This window comes from Grampus griseus (genome assembly GCF_964374135.1).
Source record: "Grampus griseus genome assembly, chromosome: 6".
NCBI lineage: Eukaryota > Metazoa > Chordata > Mammalia > Artiodactyla > Delphinidae > Grampus > Grampus griseus.
Genome location: NC_139000.1, coordinates 92,612,115 through 92,635,247, shown reverse-complemented (window position 1 = coordinate 92,635,247; position 23,133 = coordinate 92,612,115). Strand labels below are relative to the sequence as shown.

Genomic DNA, 23,133 nt, shown 5'->3' with positions numbered 1-23,133 from the left:
GCAGCCCCAAGCAGCTGGGCGCTCATCAGAGGAAACTATGACTTTTGCAAAGCAAACGTGCCGCCCTCAGCAGCCGAGTCCGGGGCCGGGGCTGCGCGGCCACGGCCGTGCGGGGTGTTAGCGGTGGTAGACCGGCGCCGCTGCTCGCGCCCCCCAGCCGGCTGTCCCGGCCGCTCCGTCCCGCCCCGGGGACCGCGGCTCGCCTGCTATGCGCGGCAGCCCGCGCCGGGGCCGGCACCTGCAGCGCCCGGGCGGATGCGGCGAGCCCACGGAGGGGCATGCTTCCACGCACCAAGTACAATCGCTTCAGGAATGACTCGGTGACATCGGTCGATGACCTTCTGCACAACCTGTCGGTGAGCGGCGGTGGCAAGGTCTCGGCGGCGCGCGCGGCCCCGGCGGCGGCCCCCTACCTGGTGTCCGGAGACGCGCTGCGCAGGGCGCCCGACGATGGGCCGGGCAGCCTGGGCCACCTGCTCCACAAGGTGTCCCACCTGAAACTCTCCAGCTCGGGCCTCCGCGGCCTGTCGGCGGCCAGGGAGCGGGCGGGCGCGCGGCTCTCGGGCAGCTGCAGCGCGCCCAGCCTGGCCGCCCCGGACGGCAGCGCGCCCCCCGGCCCCCGCGCCCCGGCCATGCGCGCCGCCAGGAAGGGCCGACCAGGCGACGAGCCGCCGCCCCGCGCCCCGCACGCTAGCGACCAGGTGCTGGGGGCCGGAGTCACCTACGTCGTCAAGGTGGGTGCGGGCGCGGGCTGCCGGGTGGGAAAGCCCGGGCGAAGGGGCGTCCGGCACAGTGGGTCGCCTTGGAGGCCGGGAGGTCACTCCTTCGCAGTCAGCTCGCCTGGCTGCGGCGACCCGGCACAGCAAAAGCGCCCGTTGCGCATCCATTGGGAGACGGTTTGAAATCGGTGACCTCACTCTGTCCTGGTTTCCCTTGGCTCCGCTCCTTTGGCATGCCTTTGCCACCTCGCTTTGCCATGTGTCCGGCCAGTACCCCTCTCCGCATGGACCACTATCCTTGGAAACTGTGCATCAGGCCTACCTAGGGTACAGTGAACATACTTGGAGGAACTGGGCAGCCCCTGCGATGAGAAAGGCAGGTGGTGTCACTACTTCTGCTGTGTTTGCCCCAGGCGGCAGGGTAGGTGGTTTCATTTCTGCCACAGCAAGAATTTCCAGCTCCTTTCAGTGCAGGCCAAGTGCTGTCCTTGCTTTATACCAGATGGGTCGTACTTTCTTACCCAGCTTTAGTGTCTGCCTTTCATTCCATACCTAACTGTGTTGGTTAACAGCAGCAGAAGGAGAATTTGGGACTGTTTTTCCTTGGGGACTGTAGTCATCCATTTAAATAGGCTAAAGAGAGCTGAGCCACAGGCTGGAAAGGAGATTTTTTTCCTCCAACACAAGGAATTATACAATCACGCCGGATGTAGTCCACAAAATTCTTCCCTTATGCAAGTATTCTATGATATTTAAAGAACAAATACTCAGCCGCATTCAACTGGCCTGCCACATGCTTATCATGTCCTCCTGGCTGCCGGGCAGTAGAGAGCCACCACAGCGCTCTCCAGCTGGGCAGATAGCCTACAGACAGGGGGAAGGGGTCAAAACTACATTATTTCAGACTGGTCACTCCAAGGCATGGCTTTTTGTTTAAAAAGAAATGAGACTCAAACTCTGTCTCCAGTGTCGTCAACCCCATTGAGAAACCTGCAGGCCATCTAGTCAATACATACTGGCTACAGATCCAGTTTAAAAATTCTACAGATCACATCCCCAGGGAAAATGTTGTAGCTTGGTAATTTTGAACCAAATATTAAAGGAAACAGTTAACTTTGTGGATTATCTTTAACTATCTAAAAAGTACCGACAAAGGAATATGATCATTAGTATTAAACATGGGCCTTTTCTCCTTTTGAAGCTGCTTTTTAATTTCATCTTCATTCTTAACTTCTGAAAATGGATTAATAATATATTTTACAAAAGGGATAAAGATCAGCATAAAGTATGCACAGCAGGTTGAGTTTATTATAAAAGAATATTCTTCTTGTATTTCTTCTTTAAATTATATAACCAGGAGCCAAAAACAAAAAGAAAAAAAGAAAAAACAAAACCAAACAAAAATCCCTGACAACTCTGAGGTGAAGAGGTGATGCCAGAGTATATTACGTGGCATATTAGTATAATTGCTATCTAAAGAAAAAAACAGCCTACGTTTGAAATAGATGGATGTTGGCAAAGCTTTTTATACCTGTCATGTTGCACATAGAGGGTAGTTTCCAAATGGAGGGAGAATTTTCAAACTTATGCCTTTAAAGTGTTCCTTAAAAAAAAGAAATCATTCACTTTGCTTAGGGCTTTACTCTTGCTTTTTGAAGGATGAAGGCAGACATCCAGTTCTAAATGTCAGTTGTGGCTGAAGAAGGATGAGCAACTAAAACTAGTCTGCTCTGCTGGGCCATTAGGTTGTGACACACCCCGCAGAAGTAGCAGCAACACTCAAATAGGCAGAAGGCTGGGTCTGCCCAGAGCCTTCTGGATTTCAGGTCACATTGTTGTGCCATGAGACTGTAGTGACCTGGGGGCATATAGCACGGCCCGGTCAGTGCCCCTTGCTGTGGTCTGGCCCATCTTCAGTGGTGAATGGCGGCAACATAGGACGCTCAGGCTTCCCTGGAGAAGTTTGAAATCACACAGCAAAGGAGACCAGACACTAAAGGACAATTTCTTCTGTGCACATTTGATTCACAATATCACGTGGCCCTCTGTTGGTACACATTTCTGAATTGCCCATGTTGAATTTAGAACCATGAACTTATTCTCTTGAAAAATCACAAAACTGAAAAAAACTTAATTTGGTATTATTTGCTGACTTGTAAATAGTTTTATTGGTATCCTTACTTTAAAAGATCTCTGGTAGATAGAAAGGGGCAATCTTTAAAACATGCCTGTAACTCAGCTGCAAAATCTAAAGGCTTAGGGTTTGGGAAAGAACTTCTTATTCTCTTTGATTTAAATGTATTTCTAAATTAAGGAAAACCCCCAAATGTTTTCCAGTTTCCTGGAAGATTCATCTGCTGTATAATTATAGATTTCCTGCCTCATAGAAATACCTACCTACAGACAATATTAAGATATTGCACACAGATTTATTCTTCAAAAATATTTTAACGTAATCTACTTACATGAAAGTGGAAATTGTAAAATCCCGAAGTCTGGCTGGTTTTGATCAATTAGGAAACATCGAACTATTTGAACAGCAGGTTGTAATATTAATTAATGAAGGATTTAAAATTTAAAAATAGAAGTACCTGAGCAGCAGTAAAATTCCAAGCTCAGAGCATGTTTAATTTGTCCTTCGTGCCATCACTTGAGTCTGCTTTTAATAGCAGCATGAGGGTATGCAGATAAGGAAGAGTCCAGGCAGCCTCCAGGTTTGTATTTATTTACATCAGGAGACCCCCACTGGCAGCACCTTTGTACCTGCCTAAGTATGCCTGACACTGGGTTTTTTCTTTTGGTGACACAAAAGGGAAAGAACAAGAAAATATGCCCTTTATAGACAGAAAAGGAACATCGTAACAGCTAAGAGCAATGAATATTTTCATTACAACCCTATTTTAAAACTATTTTAAATTTGAACTTGAAAGGCCTAGAGAAATACAGACAAGTGTTGATACAGACAAGTGTTGATTACGCTGCTACCCACTTTCAAATTCTATTGCCTAAAAGTCCAAGCTGGCAAGGAGCCTGAGTGCCCATGGGGGCTGATAAGCGTCTTTAGCAGGTCCCAAAGGCGCTATTTGGGTGTGACACCTGCAGATCCACAGAGAGAACAGTTTAGGAAGGGAAGATAGACATGAACAGTTGGGAGTCAGTTCTTAAAAATAGGCACTGGCTGAGGTGGAGTAGCCATTTGAAGACAAGCGTGGTCTTGAGGTTCAGCCTTGACACCTCCCGCCCCCCAGCAGCGGAAGGCAATACTGTGTGGGAGGTACCTGGGCTAGCTGGCAGCCCTGGGGGGGGTTCCCCAAAAGAAGGGCTCTCTTTACAGCACATCATGCCACAGACTCAAAACAGGATAAAAGTTACCACATTTAGGACTGACCTGAGTGCCCATGGCAAGAATCAAGAGGCCCAAGTGTTCGCTGATCACCAGCAACACAGTGAGAAAGTAGGTTATGTGTCCATAAATCCCGTGATGCCTCCCTCAGACAGCTGAGGTTTTGGTCTGCAAAGAGTGTTATATCTTTACTGATAATAGCTCTATGATACGAGCTGTTTACAGGAGATTTTAACAGAGAACTACTGAATTATTTCCTGGTATGCTGGATTGTTTTTCTTTTGGAATGAATCCTTGTTTTTACAAGAGCTCTTTAAAAAATATTTTGTTTCCCCCATTTGCAAATCTGATGATATTTAGGGTGGTATAAATTATTCATTTTATTTATAAATGTTCTATTGCTTTTTATAGATGGTCTTTATTATTTATTTATTTATTTATTTTTTGCGGTACGCGGGCCTCTCACCGTTGTGGCCTCTCCCGTTGCGGAGCACAGGCTCCGGACGCACAGGCTCAGAGGCCATGGCTCACAGGCCCAGCCGCTCCGTGGCATGTGGGATCCTCCTGGACCAGGGCACGAACCCGTGTCCCCTGCATCGGCAGGCGGACTCTCAACCACTGTGCCACCAGGGAAGCCCTAGATGGTCTTTATTAACTGTACTCTAAAATTTATTCTCAGTTGGTAGTTTTTTCACTGTCTTTAAAAATATTTTAAATCTTTTTCTTAGCAAAAATATCTAAACTTTTTTTTCTTAACGTTGTGTTCTTTTGATAACTGTGAGCTAAGGTCATATTAAACTGTCATCAACAAAGCTATTTCAAGTATAGCCATGATATATCATTATGGTGAGACTGATTGAATTTTGCTTTAATTTTAGATTAAAAAATTGTTCCTTGATGTAGAAGACAACTTTAAAAGTTGATTTTTTTCTTAAAATTGTTGAAAAATCTCATAAATGGGTGGCTTACATGTAAATTGTCTAAATCGTTTGAAAAACAGTTTAAGAAACTCTTTTGAGATTAATAGACAAAATTACTAATTTGATCTGGACATCTCTTTTTTTATGTGACACAAGTATAACAGATGCATTAAATGTGTGTGTGCACATATACACTACATCACACACACACCACACATACACACATACATAGCCCACCTCCCCACATATACCACACACACACACACACACACACACATACACGTACATAACCTATCCCCCCACATATACACACACACACATCACACATATACATACACACACACACACATATACCCTGTCCCACCCACATATACACACATACACACACACCACATCACACATACACCACACACACATACACACACACACAACATGTAATGACTTTGGACAGGGTCATTAGAAAATAGTAAATGTTTTATTTCCAGAAATACCTGATTATTTCATTCATTGCTTTTATATTCATGTTTAAGAGAAAATAATTCCAAAACATAAGCTTTTGATGAAACTTTAATCTCACAAAGAGTAGACTTCTTGCTCTTCTACGCTACCACTCTGTTCTGTCTTTGAATATATGTTAGCTTTTGGGGAATACATGATAAATATCATTGAAGCAAAGTAGTGGTAATGGGACACTTGGGCAGCAAACATGTAAAACATGTAAGAGGCTGTCTTTCCAGCCAACAGGCTCATCCTGAAGGGTTTGTGAAGCCTGCAGCCCCTTGCTTGGTTGTCGTGTCTCCCAGCAGGGACGTGGCCTGGACATGGAGGGTCTGGGGGGCGCCTGGACACTGGGACCCCAGATCCACTTGGCCACCTCAGAGTGTGGAGCTCAAGAGGTCAGCCCGCCTCTCTGGACCTTTACATGGGGCCGCAGGAAGTAGAGGGTGGGCTGAGCACAAGCTCAGCCAGGCTCCTGTGACATGGGGGAGGAGGCAGTGTCATGGCTGGGGCAGTTCCTTGCTCCTGCACCTCATGCATCTGGAAGAACGGGGCTTCTGGGCTGCACCGCTGTATCAGGGTGTGCTTCTCCGGGCCAGGGCCAGACCCCATGGTGCTGCTGCCCAGAAAGTTTTGTGGGGTTCAGAGAGAAGCACAATGAGGATTCAGCATTTTAAATGAAAATACCTGAGGACAAATTAAGTTAAATGGAATTACTGAATTTAGAAATAAGATGGTTTCACGAAATTGAGTTATTTGTAGTGAGGTGGATGGACCTAGAGTCTGTCATACAGAGTGAAGTAAGTCAGAAAGAGAAAAACAAATACCATATGCTAACACACATATATGGAATCTAAAGAAAAAAATGGTTCTGAAGAACCTAGGGGCAGGACAGGGGTAAAGACATATGTAGAGAATGGACTTGAGGACACATGAAGCGGGTAGGGTAAGCTGGGGCAAAGTGAGAGAGTGGCATGGACATATATACACTACCAAATGTAAAATAGGTAGCTAGTGGGAAGCAGCTGCATAGCACAGGGAGATCAGCTCGGTGCTTCGTGTCTACCTAGAGGGGTGGGATAGGGAGGGAGATGCAAGAGGGAGGGGATATGGGGATTACATGTATACGTAGAGCTGATTCACTTTGTTATACAGCAGAAACTAACACACCATTGTAAAGCAATTATACTCCAATAAAGATGTTATTAAAAAAAAGAAATAAGATAGTTTCATATGAAATGGAAAGAAATGATCAGTTGTGCATATTTCCTGGGTAAAGGACAAGAAAAAAATTAGAATTTTAGCAGAAGAAATCTACAATATGCAGTGGATAAAGAATGTCTTTATGGTGGGAGGCATTAAGTGTAAGAATGGCCTACTGAGTAGGTAGATGTTAACTCTGTGTGTGTGTGTGTAAGTGCACAACAGGATGGATGCTGACCGTGGGGTGTGTGTGTGTGTGTGTGTGTGCAATCATACAATAATCTTACAAGTTGCTTTTGGTCCTGCAAATTCATAAGTATTGATTTTCAGTTGAGGTAAATAAACAACAAATCATTCTGTCCCCATGTGGTTTTGCCTCTTCCCTCCCCTCCACCAGGGTGGCATGCTGCTGTGTGTCAGTCTGTGCCTCCCAGCACTAGGATTGGCGAGGTTTCCCTAAAACAAACAGAACGGCACTAGTTAAACTTGGAGGGTGGGGGGGCCAGGAATCTCCATGAGAACCACTGGATTCCAGCAAGATGCCAGGCCAAAGACGGAGTTTCCATGGTTCAGGCAATGCTGTGCTCTTCACCTTGGTGGGCAGAAGGTGCCATGTGCACCCCTGATATGCCTGGGAGGAGAGGACCAGTTGCTACTCTTCTTGGGGAGCTGGCATCCCCTTGCATCCTCTTGACTCTGTGCGGTGCCTCAGGTTCGGATCAGCCTCTGCTCTTGCTTGGCAGCTGATGGCAGCTCAGGGCACCCATGGTCTTTGGCCCTCAGATTCTGGGCTCAGACTTGCCTTGCCTCTCGACAAGAGAGGTCTGGCAAGTTCTACCACCTTCCTGCAGAGATCTGGGTTTCTAGCCATGATCTCATCTCCTGCAGAAGCTGTAGAGAAACCTAGATGCTGGAAGAGAAGCTGCAGAGAAGGGAGAGCTGAGGGACTGGAGCCTCACCTTATCACTGGTGTTCCTGATGCCCAGTGGCATCAGAATATCTGAACCCCCTCAAAGCCAAGGCTTTCTGAGAAAGAATGTCCAAAGAGCTTGTTGTTACGACGCTGCTTACTTTATTTATTATTATTTTTATTTATTTATTTATTTATTTATTTATTTATATTTATTTATTGGCCACAGCATGTGGGATCTTACTTCCCCCACCAGGGATTGAACCAGTGCCCCCTGCAGTGGAAACGTGGAGTTTTAACCACTGGATGGCCAGAGAATTCCCAACGCTGGCTGCTTACTTTAGACTTGAAGCCATCCTAGTGTGTCATTTGAAATGTGTAGTTTTTCTAAAGTGAAGGCCCCTCAGAAGAGCATTTCCTCACTTCTGTCTATTGAATGGGCAGAAAAAGCAGCAAAGATTTCTTTCTAAATTTTAAGAATTTAAACTTGTATCAAACCTGCAAACTCAGTGGAACTTGACTTTCACCCAACTTCCCACCAGTAGTGCTCTCTGCTGGGATCCTTCTGACAATTAAATATAATTGTTTGGCATTCTAGAGGGACCGACAGATAAGGTTCAATCCTATTGCTTTTTGCTTTGCAAATATTCAGCATTTCTAATACTATTTGCCCATATAGAAACCTTCCGTTTAAAAACATCTTGAAAAACCACAACACAGTTCTAGCTCTCTTGATGGAAAACTAGCCCTAGCCTGGTTTTCAGCAGAAACACTATAAAATCAGGGTCCCTTATGCTTTCCCCCAAAGAGGGAGTAACAATGCTTTTACCTCTTGGGAGAAAACAATGAAAACATAACTGTTTTGAGTGTTCTTTGTGTGGAAGAGCCAGCCCCTTTCACGACACATCAGTCCTCCTGGAGGTGGATGCAGTGTATGCACGCAACTCGGTCCTGCTGGGACCACTGGGCTGCACCATGTTGGATCCTGAAGAGCCCTTTACCTCCTAGGATTTGGCACATCCATCTCACTTCCTTTCCCTCCGGACCTCAGTTTGGATCCTCTGATCTTCCTGAGCAGAGGCCTGTTCAAGCAGAAGTCCCCACAGCCTGCTTCTGCCGACACTGAATTATTTCTAAAAGACAGGAATGATGAGAGGGACAGGCAGAGAAAGGCAGCCTCCAGAGGCTGGGACTTGTCTTCAGATGGGCCCCAGGGCCCCCAGAGAAACACGGTCATGGACTCGAAAGACAGAGACTGAACAGCCACCTTCTCTTGCTGGCAGCAGAGATGTCACTCTTGTGATGTCACTCACCTGGTTCTTTTGTAAACCTTTCTTTATAAAATGTAGACGTTTGCTGTGGAAATTTTCACACATACATACAACATACAAAATATATCAACATTAAAAAAAAGAGAAATGATCTAAAAGGTGCCCGGTAGCCAGCTTCTACAGGTGTCAGCTCACAGCCATCGACACCCCTCCCCCGCTTCCTGAATCCTGCGGAGCTGGGGGGGCTCCCACATCAGCACTGACAGAACTCAAGGTTCTGATGAGTAAGTTGCAGGATTAGGCTTAATAGCGGTTCCAAGTCTGGCAGAGCGCGGTCAGGGTCACAGGCCCTGGAACATCCCTGCATTCGACTCTGTGGTCCCCGAGGCAGAGGAGGTGGGCCAGCCTCTGTGATTTCTCCTTCAGAGCTGATGACATTGGGATTCAGGAGATGCCTCTGATGGACACCCCCAGGGGATGGGGTGGGAGCTGTACCTCCACACCCACCCTGCTCAGGCTCCCCTGGACCACCCTACCTCCTGGCCCTGGTGGGTTCTCCTCTAGCAACCAGATGATCCTTTTAGGAACAGGTTTTCTCCCAAACTGTTTTTATAGTAGTGGATTAGTCCAGGGTCTCCAGAGAAAGAGGACAAATAGGATGTGCATATATATAGAAGGAGATTTGTGATGAGGCATTGGTGCATGTGATTATGGAGGCTGAGAAGTCTGCAGGGTGAGTCAGCAGGCTTGAGACCCAGGAAGAGCCAGTGTTTCAGTTTGAGTCCAAAGGCAGGAAAAAGCCATTATCCCAGCTTGAAGGCCATCAGGTAGGAGGAATTCCCTCTTTTCCCAGGAGGGTCAGTTTTTTGTTCTCTTCAGGCCTTCAGTTGATTCGATGAGGCCCACCCACATTAGGGAGGGCAGTCTGCTTTACTCAGTCTGTCTATCCATTTGAATACTAAAGTCATCCAAAAACACCCTCACGGAAACACCCAGAATCATCTTTTTTTTTTTTTTTTTTAATTGCAGGTCTTGGTGACTTGTTCTTATTAATTAATTAATTTATTTTTGCTGTGTTGGGTCTTTGTTTCTGTGCGAGAGCTTTCTCTAGTTGTGGCAAGCGGGGGCCACTCTTCATCATGGTGTGCGGGCCTCTCACTATCGCGGCCTCTCTTGTTGCAGAGGACAGGCTCCAGACGTGCAGGCTCAGTAGTTGTGGCTCACAAGCCCAGTTGCTCCGCGGCATGTGGGATCTTCCCAGACCAGGGCTCGAACCCGTGTACCCTGCATTAGCAGGCAGATTCTCAACCACTGCACCACCAGGGAAGCCCCCAGAATCATGTTTGATCACGTATCTGGGCACCCAGTGGCCCAGCCAAGTTAACACGTGAAATTTACCATCACAGGCTGTACACAAACTTTTGGAGTCTCATCTAGAGTGGCCACTAGCTGACTCAAACACTTAAGGAGATTCATATTCTCTGGAAGAATGGAGATGAGAGTAAGAAATGACAAAATAACCCACCTGGAAGAGTCTCAGGTTTCTTTACCATTTCTGTGGGCACCAAATGGAGACACCTTTAAAAATTCCTCAAGCCTAACCCTCAAACTAAGGTCCTGGAATACGAGACAGATGAACTATGACCCCCTACTCACCAGAAGAGCTGTGAAATAGGTCTTTATAGGACCAGTGGTAATAGTGTGTGTCTGTGGTTTGTATACTTGTCCAGAATGGAGGCTGGAACGGCCTCCTGCACCTGATGTATGATGGTGTCACACCTAACGTCATCACCGGAGGTTGTAACAAGTTCACCGGTCCCACTGGTCTCACTCCTTCAGGACTGGCCCCTCCAGGCTCTCCTCCTGGTCCCTGAGCTGGAGACACTGCTATTTTATGGATGGTTATTTGTGAGGCGGTGGTGGCTGCACGATCTAAAGGACTGAGCTGTGATTTTTTTGCTGGAAGTAGCAACTCCTGTAATAGATAATAACCTTGTTTGCAGAGAGACTTATTTACTCACGTGCGAGAAGAAAATAAAAGTCATCAAATGATGGCCAGGAGAGGGGGTTCTGATATTCCAGTGTGGCCCACAAACTCCTGTCCTTTTATTGCAAATACCCTCCTGCCTCCCCCGCCCCAACCCTCATTCCTGTGCTATCTGTTGGTTAAGGCTCCCAGGGAAGGGCTATGCGGGGAAACGTTAACACCTGGCTTTGTGGACTAAAACGTCATGATTTATAGGGTTTGCCAGTTCCTGTAGTATAAATAGTTATACCCTGCTTCCACTGGGAGGTGGGAAAGGATGTGCAGTAACACAGCTTTGCAGAGTCTCAACTTCAAGGGTGTAGACGATAGTAACATGTCACACAATGATTAGCAAGTGATGAGTTTTGAGTATTACCTTTAAAAAAATATAACTTATTTTTGTGGACCTCATCCTTAGGCTTCTTGTACCTAAAACAGCTTCCCCTCCAAGCATCCCTTCTTCCCTCTCCCACCCCCTCCTTCCTCATTTCACTTTCTCTCACCTTATTTACACCAACGTGAGACAATTGGCTGCTCCCGATCCGCAGACAGTGTCTGGAAAAGGTTCCTTGGTGACCCCCTAATTATAAAATCAAAAACTCCTTTTCACCTGGTGCTGTCACCTCACAACCTTTCTCCCAGACTCCCAGCATCTGCTGTGCAGGTTCCTCTTTATTTTTTCTTATTTCTGATTATTTGTGAACAGACTTACCCTCTACTTATTAATTTATTCCTCCATCAATATACTAATCAATTATTTCATTCAACTAGTGTTTATTGAATTGCCATTCTGGGGTAGCCCTGTCCTAAGAGTTAGGGATAAAGAGGTGATTAAATAAGCATGCTTCCTGCTCTTTCAGTGTCAGTAGTAGAGACAGATGAGAGAAAATACCAGGAGATCACATTGGTAGTGAGGTTACAGAAATCAAGATTGGCTTCTCTGAGGAGGTGATACGGAAGTGGAGCCCTAGATACCCAGGAAAATGGATGGGATTGGTGTGCAGGTGTTTTTGTGCATGAGTGTGTGTGTGCGTGCATGTGTACTGCATTCTAGGAGGAGGAGATAGAAACTGACTGTATCCAATGTAATTAGTGTATTGAGTCAGGGGGAGGGTACCTAGGAGGTGTCCCAGCACCAGGCAAGTGCAGTGGGAAACCACTGGAGATTTTCTGAAAGATTATTCTATCTTCTGTGGGGAGAACAGATTGGAAAGGCAGAAATGAAAGTAGAGGCAGTTCGGAGACAATTAGGAGCGGTGAAGGTGGCTTGGACCAGTGTCATGTGTCAAAGGGCAGTGGCATACATTGGGCTCAGGTCTGTATTGCTTACTGACCATCCAACATGCCCATCCACTGTTGCATGGCCTCTTAAATGAAATAGGTCTCAAACTGAATTCATGACCTTTCCCACCTACATTCTGTTCCTCAGTTAATGGTGTCACGGCTCACCTGCTTCCCAAACTCGAGACCTCATTGCCATCCTTGAATACCTCCTTTTCCTAAACTTATTACATCTTTTCAGTCACTAAACTATCATTTCTGCTCAACAGGGTTTCAGATCTTCTTTTCCCTTCCTTTTGTCCTGATTCATGCCTTCACCATTTCTTTCTGTGATTATTACAATAAACTAACTGGTCTTCAGATGATTCCTTTGGGAAAGACTCTTCTTTTTAAATTGGCTAAAAAACATAGTCTTACTTAGATGTTTCAAAGTTTCCCTTCAGCTGCTTTCCCTTCTAATTTTCTTCCTCTCAGAGGTAATCACCATCACCTGTTTGTTATTTATATTTCCAGACACACACATACACACTTATTTTTCTTCCTTTCTTTTATCTTTTCTTTTTCCTTTCTGTTTCACAAAGCAAAGTATTCTACATACATAGTTCTGTGACTTGCTCTTTTCATTTAATATGCTTTGGAAATCTTTCAATATTAGTACCTATAATTCTGCTTCATTCTTTTTGGCATTTGCTTAATATTCATATACAAGGAGGTGCTAATACTTATTCAGTCAGTTCCCTATTGTTAGACATGTAGATAGTTTCCAGTTTATCACAGATTGTAAAATAATGAACATTCTTCTACATGAATCTTTCCATTTGGGCAAATATTTTTGCCTCTGTGTACAATAAGTTTTAGCTAATATTAACCTTTTCTTTTCTTATTACATTCATGGGACCTAGAGTACAGTAATCAATTCTATTGGTGAAGGTGACTTTTTTATTTTTAATATTTTTTAAAACATCTTTATTGGAGTATAATTGTTTTACAATGGTGTGTTAGTTTCTGCTTTATAAAAAAATGAATCAGCTATACATATACATATATCCCCATATCTCCTCCCTCTTGCATCTCCCTCCTACCTTCCCTATCCCACCCCTCTAGGTGGACAAAAAGCACGGAGCTGATCTCCCTGTGCTATGTGGCTGCTTCCCACTAGCTATCTATTTTACATTTGGTAGTGTATATATGTCCATGCCACTCTCTCACTTTGTCCCAGCTTGCCCTTCCCCCTCCCTGTGTGCTTAAGTCTGTTCTCTATGTCTGTGTCCTTAAGTACGTTCTCTACGTCTGTGTCTTTATTCCTTTCCTGCCCCTAGGTTCTTCAGAACCATTTTTTTTTTTTTTAGACTCCATATATATGTGTTAGCATACAGAATTCGTTTTTCTCTTTCTGACTTACTTCACTCTCTGTATGACAGACTCTAGGTCCATCCACCTCACTACAAATAACTCAATTTCATTTCTTTTTATGGCTGAGTAATGTTCCATTGTATATATGTGCCACATCTTCTTTATCCATTTATTGAAGGTGACTTTTTCACTTCTGGCTACAAAGTCAGTCTTCTGTACTTATTATAAAGGAGGACATTTACTATTATATACACTTTTACAAGTTAATAAACATTTCCTATAACCCTAGTTTTCCAAATGAACTTCCAAATTAGCATTTGAGATAAATATATATTTTTCACCCTTTTTCTATTAATGTGGTGAATCATTTACCTTTGTAAAATAAATATCTCTCATCTTTCTAATGAAAAGCTCTCTGTTGCTTGCCTTTGCTTGTAGAAGTCAATCCAAATGCCTTATTATGACACACAAACTTTCATGGTTTGGCTTCAGTTTAGCTCTTGAGCTTCATCTTTTGCCCCTCAACCACCAATATTTCAGCCACATGAAACAGCTTGTTTTCCCCAAACCAGTTGCAACTCTGGCCTTAGCTCAAATTCTCCCGCTCTGGGCCCTTTCTGTCCACTCTATCTTGGTCTGAAATAACTGCTAGTTTTCAAGACTCAGCAGCAGAGTGTATGAGGCAGAGTTAATGATCACGTCTTAGGATCTCCATAGCCCTGTGGGTTTGTCTTTGTGTTCATTGATTCAATCCATGCTAAGTGGGAACCTACTGGATGCCTATTGCTGGGGCTCCTGAGAATCCAAGATGAATTAAATGGTCCCTGCTTTCAAGGAAATCATTCTCCAGAGGGGGCTTTACAGATGTGTGATAGAAGGCCATGAATTGTGGAAAAGGAGGTCAGCTGGCTCTTCCCAAAACTTCCCTGGGGAAAGAGCCAGTGATAAACACTTAACACGTGAAGAAGGAGGAATCAAGGTGACTGTAGGACACTGGGGAATGTGACAGAACAAAAGAGACTGGTGAGGAGGGTGACCTGTGGGCCTATTTATATATGGTTGGTGATTAAGAATGTAACTTCAGAGAGGCACATTTTGAACTCCATTCTGTTTAAAAATCCCTTGATGATTGTTCTTTCCATGAACTGGCATGTATGACACAGCCCACCCAAAGTCTTTACAGGCTGTTCCATAGATGAGAAGCCTTATTAGCAGACCCATGAATTTTGTTTTTATTGCTCTTTTTCTTTAAAGCTAATTACAGAAGGGTTTCAGTAAGATAATCAACTTTAATGATAGCCATGAATAAGCATTATTAAGGTAAAATATTGTATAGCCAAATGTCACCAGGACATTTCCAAACAGAAAGCTAAACTCCTGCACACTTCCACGTGCCCCCACCTTTAATTAAAGCACGTGGATTTATGAAAAAGAATGAGGGAAAATGAGTGTATCAACAAGTACTTTTTGAGGGCTCAGTCACTTGCCTTGTCCTGTGGAAGGTATTGTAGATTGTGAAAGAGGTACAGGGTGATTTTCCGAAAGGGACTTGTGATCCAGTTGAGGAGGAAAAGCTGCTCCATTTTAAAAAGACAGAAAAAAATATCATGTTTAATAAGGTGCTAATGGCATGGTGAGAGATTGGTGGTGGCTGGAGTTATCAAGAAAGGCTTCTCAGAGGGTGTGGGATTTTTTTCTGGGTCCTGAAAGATCGTCCAGATCTGGGTAGGTGGAGGGATGGAGGATGTTCAAGCAGGAGAACCAGAGTGAGAGACACTTTGGAGGCGGGAGTGGGCATGGCATTTGACGGGGCGGTTGCGGGGGGGGGGGGCGCGGGGGGGCCGGCGGGAAGACATTCCACTGCAGACTGGCCACAGTCAAAGGGACGCTGAGATGTTGGCTGCCATTTGTCGGTAACAGGGGCTGTAGCCCCTTGGAGTCAGGATGCTGCCTGTTCAATGGGGGAACCAGTCCATTGCTGGTCCTTTTTGGATTACACTAGGCAACCTCCCTCCGTGATGCTGGGAGCTGGAGGTATATTTCCCTCACTTTCTCCTCTCCAAGCTAAACATTTCTCACTCAGTCAACAGTCCTGATCTCACGATATCCTGGATTCTCTTATCTGTTTACGTCTTAGTTTGTAAATTACATTTAAGAGATTTTGCTCATGTAAAGAATTTGGTGGAATTGCTTGGGTTGGTGTATATTCTGTTTGTAGAGTTTTGTTGTGTCCTGAGAATAATTTGGACCTTATTTCATATGCCTACACGACAGAGATAAATTCATCTTTGTCTAAGATACAGCTGCTCCTTTTTCCAAGAAAGGATGATAGGGTTTTCTTTATGGCTTATTTGTTATAATCTACAAGCAGATGATTTTCAGAGTCACACTTCCTTTTATCTAAAGGCTCAGTGTAAACTCACCTCTGCCCTCCGACCCTCCTACTATAGGCCACTCAACAATTGAGAACTTCCAACCATCAGCCTTTGTCATCAAAACTCAGAATTGCAATTAAGAAGGCCAGTGGAATCATCAGTGGGAATAATGCCACCCACAGAACAAAGTGAATGTCCCACAATAGAGTGGTGCTATAAGTTCTGATGCATTCAAAACCATGCAGTAACATATAGACATTTAAAACAGTGAATTAGAATTTTATTATGGTTTATTGGAAAAGAGGCATCTCTGGCTGAGAAGAGCATGGTGCAACAACGTGTGTGTAATATGAACTAATTCTTATAGTAGAAATGAGTACAGAAATGCTTGTATATATCCATAATTATAGATGGAGATTTCCACAGCCCACTTTGAGCAATTGATAGGTTACTGTGCTTAAAATCATCAAGGATATCCAAAGCTGAACATCATAATCAACCACAGAATCAAGTAGACATCTATAGAGTCCTCCATGAAACCACAGCAGAATAAACATTCTTATCAAGTGCCCATGGAACATCTACCAAGACAGATCATTCCTCAAGCCATAAAATAAGCAAATCTAACCAAGTTTAAAATAATTGGAATCATACAGATTATGTTCTCTGACCACAATGGATTCAAGTTAGAAAGCAATAAGGAAGGACAGCAGGAAAATATCCAAACACTTGGAAATTAAGCCACATGCCTATAAATAATCCATGGGACAAAGGACAAATTTCAAAGGAAATTTTAAAATACATAGAATTGAATGAAAATGAAACTACATCATATCAAAATATGTGGGATGCAGCTAGAATAGTGCCAATAGGGAAATATATAGCCACAAATGCTTACATTGGAAAAAAGTTCTCCAACCAATAATCCAAGTATCTAGCTCGACACTAAAAAAGAACAAAATAAAGCCAAAGCAAGCAGCCATAAGAAAATAACAAAGATAAAAGCAAAATCAATGTAATGAAAAACAAAATCAATAGAAAAAAGTCAATAAAACAAAAATCTGTTTCTTTGAAAAAAATCAATAAAATGAATAAACCCAGCAAGACTGACAAAGATCAAAAGAGAGAAGATACAAGTCACCAATCCTAGGAATGTATAAGGGGTTATTTCAACAGATCCTGTAGCCCTGACAAGGCTTCCGAGACAGCTTGGCCTTGTTCTCAGTTGTTAGAGTCCAGACCCTGGGCTGGTGGCAGCTCCCTAAGAGCCAGGACAGTGAGGTAGGCTCCGGGCAAAGGGAGTGTGGCAAGGAGTGGAATGCAAAGCCAGGAATCCAGATATAGTCTGGTGCAATTAAACGGAGGCCCAGTACTGAGACTGGGGCTCAAGGCCCTGTGAGTGGGCCCACAGAAGAAGGTGACTGTTGGCACTAGGCCTACAAGGGGTTCAGCTACACAGAGAGAAGCTAAGCAGACCTCAGGGGCCATCTTGTCCAATGATCTTTTTATTTATTTTTTCAGATGGTGGGAGGTGAAGAAAACGAAAGCTCAAGGTGAGAGAATGTATCTTCTGAGACCAAGCAGCTAGTTCAGTGTCAGAGTGAGGATGAGAGTGGTGAATGGAGACACACTCCATAGGATAAAGAGGGCTGGTCAGCTTTGCCTCCTTTACACATGAACTAGAACAGGACTTTAGCTATAATACCAATATGTATTTTGGGAATATTTCTTCCATCTTTTCCTTTGACTTTGAATAGCAGATGTGGCCTATTGCATTGCTGTGATTTTCAGATGAAATGAAGCACAGTGATTTACTTTTAACCAAACCCCAGTCATACTTCCTCTCTCTGACTCAGCTTCCTCATCGTAAATGAGATGGATGACACACGCCACCAGCTAACATTTACAATGACATCCTGGCTCTTTTGATGAAAGCCTATATGGCATTTGTATTAATAATTTTCCCTGTGAGATGAAAGATTAAAAGAGAATTGTCGCACTAGCTAAGGAAACGTTAAGACATAGGGTTCCTATGGAACCAAATGGCTAATTTCTTCCCTGTAAGGGAGCTGAAAAGAATCTGATAAAGGAAATAGGGAAACTGAAAGTGGGCTGTTACCTCTCTCAACATCCAACCCATTTATTCCCACAAGACTGTCCTGCGGCATCTACCTCTTCACGTCATGTGACCTTTGTGCCACTGCACCGGAGACACATTTCTCGCTTTACTCTTAACAGCAGGTACTCCGGGTTCTCTGGACATGTGACAACTCTACTTAACTCTTAATCTTCCCTTCCACAGGGTGATGCCTATCAGGAAGAGGTACATCTGAGACTCGAGTCCCTTATCTGAAATGGGGGTGACTACAGCATCGTCTTATAGAGTAGTCAGGAGGAGTGCAGTGAATGAACATTAGTAGGGCAACTGGCACAGTGCCTGGCAGGTGACAGAAGCTTCCTGAAAATTTGCTATTTGAGCCATCTGTGTCCCTATTATTGAATCTGGAGCTCACCTCTCCAAAGTTCCATGAGTCAGGGATGACCTCTGTCTTCAGTCAAAGAGATTGATTATTCATTTACTTTAGTCAAGAAAGAGTACTGTCATATCAGAAGATTATAACTCCAACTCTGTGTCAGCTCAACTTCCTAACGTGTGAATCCATTCCAGGAGATGGATGTGATGGTGCAGCACTGCTCTCGATGCCACTGAGGTGGACGTGAGGCTGAGACTCGATGGGATGAAAGCTGGAAGTGATTGCTTGGTCTTCCTGGTGCCTATTTTGGGTTCTCAGCTTCACAGCTTCTGCAAATTTTCTTTGGGGCTGCAGTATGAACAGCATGGGTTTTGTCATGGAGGGTGAATAACAAGGTAATTGCCAGTAACTGGTTTTGAAAACCAGCCAACTGGTTTTTGCTGCTGGGAAGAAGCAGCATGGATGCTGGAAACAGGTTGCATTGTGGGTGTGTGGTGTCTATGCGGCCATAGCTTCTAGTGTCAGTGTTGAAGTTGATAGGTTCTGATAAAGAGCTTGACAGCTGCCCTATAAGCCAGGGAACAGAAACTGAGCTGTTACAGGGCTTCAAACAACATTTATTATAAAGCCAAGTTATTCTGGTGGGTTGATTAGAAATGATTTTCATCTTTTGATGCTTGTTTGTGTTTTCCAAATTTTTGTACAATGAACATACATCATTCATCAAAAAAAGTTGACTATTAAAAATAAAATGACTTTGAGGGCTTTCTTTTTTTTTAAAGTTTTTAAAAAAATTAATTAATTTAGGGGCTTCCCTGGTGGCGCAGTGGTTGAGAATCTGCCTGCCAATGCAGGGGACACAGGTTCAAGCCCTGGTCTGGGAAGATCCCACATGCCGCGGAGCAACTGGGCCCATGAGCCACAACTACTGAGCCTGCACGTCTGGAGCCTGTCCTCCGCAACAAGAGAGGCCGTGACAGTGAGAGGCCCGCGCACCGCGACGAAGAGTGGCTCCCGCTCACCGCAACTAGAGAAAGTCCTCACACAGAAATGAAGACCCAATGCAGCCAAAAATAAATAAATAAATTTAATTTTTTTAAAAAATTAATTTATTTTTGGCTGCGTTGGGTCTTCGTTGCTGTGTGCGGGCTTCCTCTAGTTGTGGTGAGTGGGGGCTACTCTTTGTTGTGGTGTGCGGGCTTCTTATTGTGGTGGCTTCTCTTTGTTGCAGAGCATGGGCTCTAGGCACACGGGCTTCAGTAGTTGTGGCCTGTGGGCTCAGCAGTTGTGGCTTGAGGGCTCTAGAGCACAGACTCAGTAGTTGTGGCGCACGGGCTTAGTTGCTCCATGGCATGTGGGATCTTTCCAGACCAGGGCTCGAACCCGTGTCCCCTGCATTGACAGGAGGATTCTTAACCACTGCGCCACCAGGGAAGCCCAAGGGTTTTCTTAAAATAATGATCTTTTATTCTTTTTGTTGACTACATAGTGGACCATGCAACCTTGAATGTTCAGCTCAAAGAGCACCATATATATACAAATACATCACACCCACACAAGTACCTGACAAAGACCAAAAGCATATTCCCAGGTCCTCCCAGGCTTCCTCATGCCCCAGCCAGTCAGGACCCATCCAAGAGTACCCACTATTCTGACTTCTGCCACCATTGATTAGTTTATGTCCATGAACTTTTAAATGAAAAAGAATCTATGATATTGGCAAAATTAGTGCTGTTAAGTATGGCCCATTCTTCTTGTGTGGACAGTAACATTTCAATAAACTCCAGGCTATTTTTAGAGGAAATCTTATAAATATATAACTTTAAGGATACAAAATCCCATATAAAGTAGATTAGGCAAGTTAATTGATGAAATCTAGAGTTTTCCTTTTCTCAAATATGTACAGCCCGGTGTGGACCTCACGGTTCTGCTGAACAACATGCAGGCTGAGTAGGAAGCCCTGGCCAAGCAGAACCACAGGGATGCCGAGGCCTGGTTCAATGAAAACAGCGCTTCACTGCAATAGCAGATGTATGAGGATATGGGAGCCACCACCTCAGTCCAAACACTGGAAACTGAACTTCAGTCTCTCCTAGCCACGAAACACTCCTGGAGTGTTCCTTGACAGAGACCAAGGGCAACTACTGTGTGCAGCTGGCCCAGATCCAGGCTCAGATTGGGGCCCTTGGAGGAACAGCTGCACCAGGTCAGGATGGAGACCGAGGGCCAGAAACTGGAGTGCGAGTAGCTCCTGGACATCAAAGTCCACCTGGAAAAAGAAATCGAGACCTACTGTTTCCTCATCGGTGGAGATGATGGGGCTTGTGAGTCCAAAGGTTACAAGTCTAAAGATTATGTATCTGGAAATGTGGGAAACCAAATCAAAATCTGGCCAAACCCATAGTGATTAAGAAAGTCCTTGAGGAGGTAGACCAAAGCAGCAAAATACTTATCACCAGGCTCCACTCCCTGGAGGAGAAATCTCAAAGCAATTAATTTGATACACAAGAGAGAGCATATGCCAAATACTCTCTGAGAAGAGAAGGTGTTTTATATCTGTCTGGAAAAATGAGCAAGCCTAAGAAAAAGGTCTGTCCTCTTGCCTTTCTGTTACTGAAATATAACCTTTCTCTGGGCAATCAATAACATTATCAATAGCATCTTCGCATTCATTTGGAAGAACGTCACGTACAAATGTGATGACTCATTTGATTACCTTACAGAAAATGCTGTCAATTCTTTGTAGTCAGTAAACCTTCTTCCTTTAAAAAAATGTATATATATATTTATATATATATAAATAACAAATAATCTTAACTTTAAATAATCTTAACTCATAACAAATAATCTTAACTTTAGCATCACTAAATCAAATCATTTTGGAACCTGAAATTATTTCATAGCAATACCAGACAGAATTACATGCCATGTTATGTAAGTGGGAGAGTGGGCATGGTTGACTTGAAAATTGTGAGAAGGTGCTCTTTTTTAAAAAATTGAAACATAGCTGATTTAAATGTTAGTTTCTGGTGTACAGCAAAGTGATATATATATATATATGAACATATACATATATATATATATGTATGAACATATGCATATATATCATATATTATTTTCCAGTATGGTTTATTACAGGATACTGAATATAGTTCCTTGTGCTATCCAATAAGACTTTGTTATTTATCTATTTTGTATATAACAGTTGGTATCTGCTAATCCCAAACTCCTAATTTTTCCCTCCACCACTCCCTTTCCCCTTTGATAACCATAAGTTTGTTTTCTATGTCTGTCTGTTTCTGTTTTATAAGTAAGTTCATTTGTGTCATATTTTAGATTCCACATATAAATGATATCATACAGTATTTGTCCTTTTCGTTCCAATTTACTTCACTTAGTATGATAATCTCTAGGTCCATCCATGTTGCTGCAAATGGCATTGTTTCATTCTTTTTTATGGCTGAGTAAATTTCCATTATATCTATATATAGATATATATTTACCACCTCTTCTTTACCCATTCATCTGTCGACAGACATTTAGGTTACTTCCATGTCTTGGTTTATAAATAGTGCTGCTATGAACATTGGGGTGCATGTGTCTTTTTGAATTAACAGTTTTCTCTGTATATATGCCATGAGTGGGATTGCTAAATTATATGGCAACTCTATTTTTAGTTTTTAAAGGAACCTCCATCCTGTTTTCCACAGTGGCTGCACCATTTTACATTCCCATCAACAGTGTAGGAGGATCCCCTTTTCTCCACACTGTCTCCAACATTTGTTATTTGTAGAGAAGTTGCTCTTGAACACAAGAGTTTGTGATCGACTTGCTAAGATAGTTGGACCACAGCTAACTTCAGCAGTTCTAAAGGATTTTTCAAACCTAAAATTTCTGGAACAGAATTTTGCTTGAATTTAAAGTCCCCACACAGGAACTTCCCTGATGCTCCAGTGGTTAAGAATCCACCTTCCAATGCAGGGGATGTGAGTTTGATCCCTGGTCAGGGAACTAAGATCCCACATGCCATGGGGCAACTAAGCCCACGCACTGTAACTACTGAGCTCAACTCTCTAGAGCCCATGCGCCCCAACTAGAGAAGCCCGCACGCCACAATGAAGAGTCTGCGCACCGTGACGAAAGATCCCTAATGCTGCAATGATGATCCCAAGTGGCGCAGCTAACACGCTACACAACCAAATAATAAAATTTAAAAAACAAACAAACAAACAAAAAAACAGTTGCCACACATTCCATAAGTTGATGACATTTGAACTCTATTTGATAGTGGGTATAATAACCCTTACATGTGCTCACCATTGGGGTCACCCAATGGGGATTTGGATGAAAGAGGTGAAGTTCACAGCCTGCCCTGGGTCTTTGGGTTCTCACAGGTTGCTGAGTGATGATTCACCAAGTCAGAGATGAGACTCAGGCAGGAGCTCGTTTATAGTGTACTTTATGCCCCACATATTTAATTCAGATTTCTGGAGAACAGTTCATCACATGTGCCAGTTCTCCATAGAACCTGAAGCCATTCAAGTCAATAGGGGTTGGTGTCACTAACAACAAAATCCTAAAAAGAGATTCACTGACCTTTATTGCAAATCCAAAAGTCTGTACACAACCTTACTAAATATGGATACTTCTAGTTAATAATGTTTAGCTTTCTCTTATGAAAGCAATACATGCTAATTGCAGAAAAAGTAGAAACTAGAGAAAAGGATAAAGAAAATTAAACTTACCTGTAATCACAATTT

General features: G+C 43.6%; 1 protein-coding gene and 1 pseudogene across 2 annotated transcripts in view; both read left to right on the top strand.

The window, feature by feature from the left end:
• Positions 1–278: 278 nt before the first annotated feature.
• Positions 279–23,133, top strand: part of SHC3 (SHC adaptor protein 3) — a gene marked incomplete at both ends in the record, with an annotated part of 140,916 nt that continues 118,061 nt past the window's right edge. Inside the window, one exon of the mRNA XM_082657300.1 lies at positions 279–734. Coding sequence (XP_082513426.1) covers positions 279–734 — 456 coding nt within the window. The remainder of the gene's footprint in view (positions 735–23,133) is intronic.
• Positions 5,804–20,869, top strand: LOC309823721 (keratin, type I cytoskeletal 25-like; annotated as a pseudogene). The gene is made up of 2 exons: positions 5,804–5,878; positions 20,280–20,869. The product of its transcript is annotated as a keratin, type I cytoskeletal 25-like (transcript).